This window comes from Pteropus vampyrus, unplaced genomic scaffold (genome assembly GCF_000151845.1).
Source record: "Pteropus vampyrus isolate Shadow unplaced genomic scaffold, Pvam_2.0 Scaffold336, whole genome shotgun sequence".
In the NCBI taxonomy this organism is placed as follows: Eukaryota; Metazoa; Chordata; class Mammalia; order Chiroptera; family Pteropodidae; genus Pteropus; species Pteropus vampyrus.
In genome coordinates this window covers 642,502-649,499 of record NW_011889117.1, presented here as the reverse complement: position 1 = coordinate 649,499, position 6,998 = coordinate 642,502, and the positions used below count along the sequence as shown (strand labels likewise).

Here is a 6,998-nt window from a genome sequence, read left to right as displayed (position 1 = left end):
ACAGATGTGATTTGTTTTACAGAGGCCCCTTGTCAGCCTCCCAGCCATCTTCATCTATTTTTAGTTTCCATTTTTCTAGGCCAAGTGAACTCACTGATGTTCACTTTAGAGTGTGCCCTATAACACAGATTCCCAGGTAAACAGTACAAAAGGAGACATGGAAGGAAAGGGGGAGTAATGGATATTTCTTGCAGAGAGAGGATAGTCCTGGTCTGCTGCTATTTTTTTGGTGATAGGGATCTATTGCCTGGGTCATGTCTCATCTCTGCAGTCACCTTGGGGCCAGCTTGCCTTGTGTTTAGACTGGAGGCTGAGGCGCCTCTGTGCCCATGGATTCAGGAAAGCTAACTGATGAATGAATGAATCTATGACTTTATCTACTATCAACTCAGCTGCCATCAATCAAGCTAATTTATACCTTTTAAAGCCCACTGCCTAGTGTTCTATAGGCAGTATGAGTGGGCCATTTTGTATATTTATATCTCTTACAGAATTATTTCAGGGATGAAGTTTCAGAGGAGCTGTTTGTTGGGTTCCACTTTGCTTCTTTTCCATAGACATCATAAACATGCAAGAGAAATTCTTTATAATGTTAGATTTGGGAAATGGGTTTTCATTGTGTTGTGGAAGCATATCCTGTGGGCATTGAATATGAGTGTTCATATTTGGAATTTAATTCCTAGGTTAGAGTTAAAGTTTTAGAGACTTAATCGAGTAGCCTAGTAGATGAAGGCAAGCACTTAAATTGCTCCTCTCTCAATTAACTATGTGACCTTGGGAAAGGTCCTTTATTTCTTCATGTGAAATGGGGGTAACATTAGTATCAACTTCAGGTTGTTTTGAGGATTAAATAAGATGTATAAAGCACATAGAATACTGCTTCGTAAAGTGCACAATAGAGGTAAATTGTTAATAATAAAGCAGTAGAATAAACCCACTAAGAGAATTCTGTTTTAGGATTCTCTACCCATTCTCCATTTTCCTCTGTGGATTTGGTAATTCTCTCAAAGACGGATTGATTTGAATGTCCAGACTTTGGTATACTGGTTTCTCATTCCATACTTTTGTATAACTCAGTGGTTCTCAAACTGTATTATGAGCTTATGTACATAAGGTAAAGATATATTTAATATATAAACATATATGTACACTGTGGTTTTGGATAATGTAAAGGCTTTTCAAGGATAAAGTTTCCTTTTTGAGGGGTGGAACTAGGTAATACATGCTAATGGTATAAAATTTAAGAGGTTAAAATCATGTAGTGAGAAGTAGTTCTTCCCAGGATGCCTAGTTTTTCAGCTCTTTCCCTGAAGGCAGCCACTCTTAGCAATTTCTTCTGCAACCTTCCAGAGATATTTCATGTATTTATAAACATATTTATACCCTTTCTACACCAAAGTTATTGTACATGTTCACCTGTACCTTGCTTATTTCTGTTAAGAGTATATTTTGGAGAGCAATCATATCAGTATATATAAAGCTATCTCATTCCTTTTAACAGCTGTGTAATACTCTGTTAAGTAACTAAATCATAATTTGTTTACTAGTTACCTAGTTACAAAACATTTAGGCTGCTTTTGCATCTTGTGACTTTATAAACTGTATGGCTGAGTAACCTGGTACATGAGTTATTTTGTATATGCACAAGTATAATTTTTATCCTTAGGATAGCTTAAGGATAAGGATAAAGGTTACATTTGTATCCTATAAAAATATCAAGAACAATTTTGAGTCTGTGATTTTCATGTGCTAAATTTTGAATTTAAGTCTTACAAAAACAGTGACTTTACTGCATAGTTACCTTTTTCTCTTAGAAGGCTCCCAGAGCTAGAGAACCTTCATGGCATAGCTTGGATTTTCTGTACATATGTCTGTAACTTGCAGGTGGAATAAACATGGTCCCCCTCTATGTCTCAAGAATGGATTTTACAGGGCCTTGGTGACTTCTCTCTCTCTCTCTTTTTTTTTAATAGAAGACACGGGCATATCACAGGCTGAAGGATGATGTTCCGGAAGAGGTAAAATTAAGGCGTTTGGAGGAACTTATCACTGTCTTCCGAGAAGAAGCAACAAAAGCCAACAAGACATCTGTGGGTTGTACCCAGCTAGTGCTGGTGGAGGGGGTGAGATCTTATGTATATACATATACTTTGTTCATTTTTTGTTTTTTAGAACACAGTATTTATCTCTTTATTTAGATCTTTTTTGTTTTTGTTTTTGTAGTTTTCAGCATACAGATATAGTACATGTTTGTTAGAGTTACACCTAAGTATTCTGAATGGTTCTTTTTTTTTGGCTGTTCTGTTGTAATTGCTGTTGTGTTTTTAATTTCAGGTGTCCATGTGTTCATTGCTATTATGTAGGAATAATTGAATTTTGTATGTTCATCTTGTGTCCTTTGACACTGCTGAATTCACTTAATAGTTCTAGGAGTTTTTTTTTTTTTTTGGCAGTTTCCTTGGAATTTTCTATATAGATAATCATATCATTGTATGTTTTTTTTTTCCTTCCTGATGTTCCAGGATTCTTTCTTTTGTTGTTTCTTTTCCATTTAGAGAACTTTCTCTAGACACTTAGAATGTCTTGATTTCCCCATTTATTTCTGGAAGCAGTAGCATATATATATTTTTAGAATCAATTTCACTGTCTGTCTTTAATCCTTTTTTAAAATCACACTTTCTTAGAAATGTACTGCGTTTCATTAAGTTTGTGGTTCCTCTAGGCTTCTGTAGTCAAGCCTGGGAACTTAACTAACATTTAGAGAGAGCACTAAGTAGATTGAATAAGGGATGATTTTGGGAACCTAACCTTTTGTGAAACTACATGCTGCAGTCAGTGGAGAGGAGGGGAAGGAGAGAGACAGGGCCCTTTCTGTGACTCTTTCCTAGTCCTGGTTTGGGAAAGGAGAGTCCTGTTCCATGTGGTAGGATATGGCAGCATCAAAGCCACCAATTGGCTGGTATTTGTGTTTGTTAGGACTCCCTAGTAGTGAGTAACAATGAGAAATTTGTTCAAACCATTCAGTCTAAGCCAAAATGAGTTTTTTGTTTTTTTTTTTTGGTACAAAATTTAAGGAATATCTTATGGAGCCCAGGGGCAGGAATACTGCCAAGTGTTTGGAAGGGACTCTACTCAGCCTGGGAAGCCATCGAGGCTCAGACTTTCTTGTCTCTTCCTCCTCAGACCAACTTTTCCTGCTTCTTCATCTGTGTAACAGAATAGAGCGATCTTATAGTTCTTACATTTACATGTTATAGTTCCAGCTATTCACAGATCAAAGTTTTGTCTCTTAGCCCCAATTCAAATTTCTAGGAGAGGGAATCTGATCAATATACGCTCTTGCTGTGATCTGGTCTAGCAGTGGCCGATGGATGGTGATGCTGAGCTGGTGAAATACTCTAAAAGGTGTTTGCCTCACTAAATGCTTTGTAATTTAGGGTATCAGCTGTGATTGTGGAGATCTGTACATGTCTTTTCTCTGACTGCTGTGGCTAGGACTTCAATATTTGTTGAATAAAAGTGGAGAAAGTAGACATCCTTGTCTTGTTCCTCATCTTAAGGAAATTGCTTTTAGCTTTTCACGGTTGAGTATGAGGTTAGCTGTGGCTCTGTCATATATAGCCTTTATTAGTTGAGGTATGTTCCCTCTATTTCCCCCTTTTTTCACTTAGTTTTTATCTTAAATGGATGCTGGATTTTGTCAAATGCTTTTTTTGCATTTATTGATGTGCTTATATGATTTTTATCCTTCATTTTGTTTATGTGGTATATCATGTCAATTTATTTGTGGATATTGAACCAACCTTGCATCCCAGGAATAAACTTGATCATGGTGTATGATCTTTTTAATGTTTTGCTAAATTCGGTTTGCTAATATTTTGTTGTTTGTTTCTATGTTCATCAAGGATATTGGCCTGTAATTTTTTTGTAATGTCTTTGGTTTTGGAATCAGGGTAATGTTGGCCTTGTAAAATGAACTAGGGAGCCTTCCCTCCTCTTCAGTTTTTTGGAATAGTTTGAGAGAGGTGGGTGTTAATTCTTCTTTGTGTGTTTAGTAAAATTCACCTGTGAAGCCATCTGGTCCAGGACTTTTGTTTGTTGGGAGTTTTTTGATTACTGATTTGATTTCATTAATGGTTATCGATCTATTCAGATTTTCAATTTCCTCTTGACTCAGTCTTGGAAGATTGTATGTTACTAGGAATTTATCTATTTCTTCCAGATTGCACAGTTTGTTGGCATAAAATTTTTCATAGTATTTTTTTTATAATCCTTTGTATCTCTGTGGTGTCAGTTGTCACTTCTCTTTTATTTCTGAGTCTGGTTAAAGGTTTATCAATTTTATTTATCTTTTCAAAGAATCAGTTCTTGGTTTTACTGACCTTTATTTATTTATTTTCTTAGACACTATTTAGACTTGTTTCTGCTCTGATATTTATTATTTCCTTCCATCTACTCAGTTTGGGCTTTCTTTGCTGTACTTTTCTAGTTCCTTTTGGTGTGAGGTTAGATTGTTTATTTGAGATTTTTCTGTTTCTTGAAGTAAGCCTGTATTGCTGTGATATTCCCTCTTAGGACTGCTTCCACTGTGTCCATAGATTTTGGGTCTTTGTGCTTTCATTTTCATTTGTCACTAGGTATCTTTTGATTTCTGCCTTGATCTCTTTGCTAGCCCATTCATGTTTAGTAACATTATTTAGCCTCATGTGTTTGTGTGTTTTTGAGGTTTTTTTTTGTAATTGATTTCTAGTTTTATACCATTGTAGTAGAAGACTCTTGATATGATTTCAATCTTAAATTTATTGAGATTTCTTTTGTAGTCTGTCTTGGAAAATGTTTCATGTGCACTTGAAAAGAATGTATATTCTGTTGCTTTTGGGGAAATGCTCTAAAAATATCAGTTAAACCCATCTAATCTAATGTGTCACTTAAGGTCTCTCTTTCCTTGTTGAGTTTTTTGTCTGGAAGGTCTATTCATTGATGTTAGTGAGGTGTTAAAGTGCCCTACTATTACTGTATTGCTGATTCTGTCCCTTCATGCCTGTCAATATTTGCTTTATAGATTTAGGTGATCCTGTGTTGGGCACATAAATGTTTACAAGGGTTATAGCCTATTGTTAGATTGATCCCTTTATTGTTATGAAATGTCCTTCCTTGTCTCTTCTATAGCCTTTGTTTTAAAGTCTGTTTGGTCTGATTTAAGAATGCTACCCAGCTTTTTTTATTTTTGTTTCCATTTGCATGAAATATCTTTTCTATCCCTTTACTTTCAGTCTGTGCTTGTCTTTCAATCTCAAGTGGTCTCTTATAGGCAGCATATGTATGGGTCTTATTTTTTTCATTCAGCCACTCTGTGTCTTTTGATTGGAGTATTTAATCATTTTACATTTAAGGTAATTATTGATAGGTATATAGTGATTGCTATTTTATTATTTACGTTTTTGATCTTTTTTTTTCCTTAGAGAAGTCCTTTTAACATTTCTTGTAATATTGGTTTTGTGGTGATGAACTTCTTTAGCTTTTTCTTGTCTGGGAAGCTCTTTATCTTTCTTTCAATTCTAAATGATAGCCTTGATGGATAGAGTAATCTTTGTTGTAGGTCCTTTGTGCCAATCTCTTCAGGCCTGCAAAGTTTCTGTTGAGAAATCAGCTGACAGTCTTATGGGGGTTCCCTTGTATGTAACTGACTGCTTTTCTTTTGCTTCTTTTAAGATTCTATCTTTGTCTTTAACCTTCAGCATTTTAATTATGCTATGTCTTTTCCTGGGCCTCTTTGGATTTATCCTATTTGGTACTATGTGCTTCCTGGACTCTATGCCTATTTCCTTTGCTAGGTTAGGGAAGTTTTCAGTCATTATTTCTTCAAATAGATTTTCAGTCTCTTATTCTCTGTCTCCTCCTTCTGGTACCATATGATATGAATATTGTTATGCTTTATGTTGTCCCAGAGGTCCCTTCAACTGTCCTCATTTTTTAAAAATTCTTTTTTCTTTTTGCTGTTCTAATTAGATGTTTTCTTTTTGCTGTTCTAATTAGATGTTTTCTTTTTGCTGTTCTAATTAGATGTTTTCTTTTTGCTGTTCTAATTAGATGTTTTCTACTATCTTGTCTTCCAAATCACTGATTTCATCCTTTGCTTCATCTAATCTGCTGTTGATTCCATCTAATGTATTCTTTATTTCAGTTATTGTATTCTTTGTATTCTTTATTTCTGACTGGTTCTTTTTTTTATGGTTTCTATCTCTTCATGTAAATTATCACTGAGTTAATCTAGTCTTCCCCTAAGTTCATTGAGCATCCTTATAAACCAGTGATTTGAACTCTGTATCTGGTAGTTTGCTTGCCTTCATTTTATTTAGTTCTTTTTCTGGAGTTTGGTCCTATTCTTTCATTTGAGACATGTTTCCTCGTCTCCTCATTTGGCTGCCTCCCTGTGTTTGTTTTTATGTGTTAGGTAGATCTGCTGCTGTTGCAGGATTCTCGAACAGAGAGATGGGACACCAAGGCTATAAGCAGGAAGCAGCGTTTATTAATGCCGGCACCAGCTCATTGGATTCTTATCCAAAGGTTGAGCCCCAATTGTAACATGGAGGGCAGTTTTATACAATCTTGTACTTTTGCATTCCTACACAGCTATAGATATTCCATATAAGGAAGGAGAGCTTAAGGAGAACACTGATTGGCTGCCAAACTATAAGGAAAGTGGCTTAATCGTTTAAGCAGGTTTTCGGACTGTTTTGGACTGCTGCATCAGCTGGAGAGTCCTGGGATGGAGGCGTGGTGCAGTCAGGAACTAACTCATTCGAGCAGGAAATAGTCAGGTAGGATCAGGCTGCTACACTTCATCTCCTAGTCTTGGCAGGGTGGCCTTATATAGTAGGTGTCCTATGGTGCCCAGTGCCACAGTCTCCTTGGCCACCTGAGCTGGGTGGTATAGGAGTGTCCCTTGTGTGGATTGTGTGTGCTCTCCTGTTGTAGTTGACCTTGATTGCGTTTGG

The 6,998-nt window shown here is 36.2% G+C and overlaps 1 protein-coding gene across 1 annotated transcript in view; it reads left to right on the top strand.

The window, feature by feature from the left end:
- Nucleotides 1-6,998, top strand: part of CDK5RAP1 (CDK5 regulatory subunit associated protein 1) — a 29,358-nt gene that overhangs the window by 15,809 nt on the left and 6,551 nt on the right. The window contains exon 6 of the mRNA XM_023522231.1: nucleotides 1,974-2,123. Coding sequence (XP_023377999.1) covers nucleotides 1,974-2,123 — 150 coding nt within the window. The remainder of the gene's footprint in view (nucleotides 1-1,973; nucleotides 2,124-6,998) is intronic.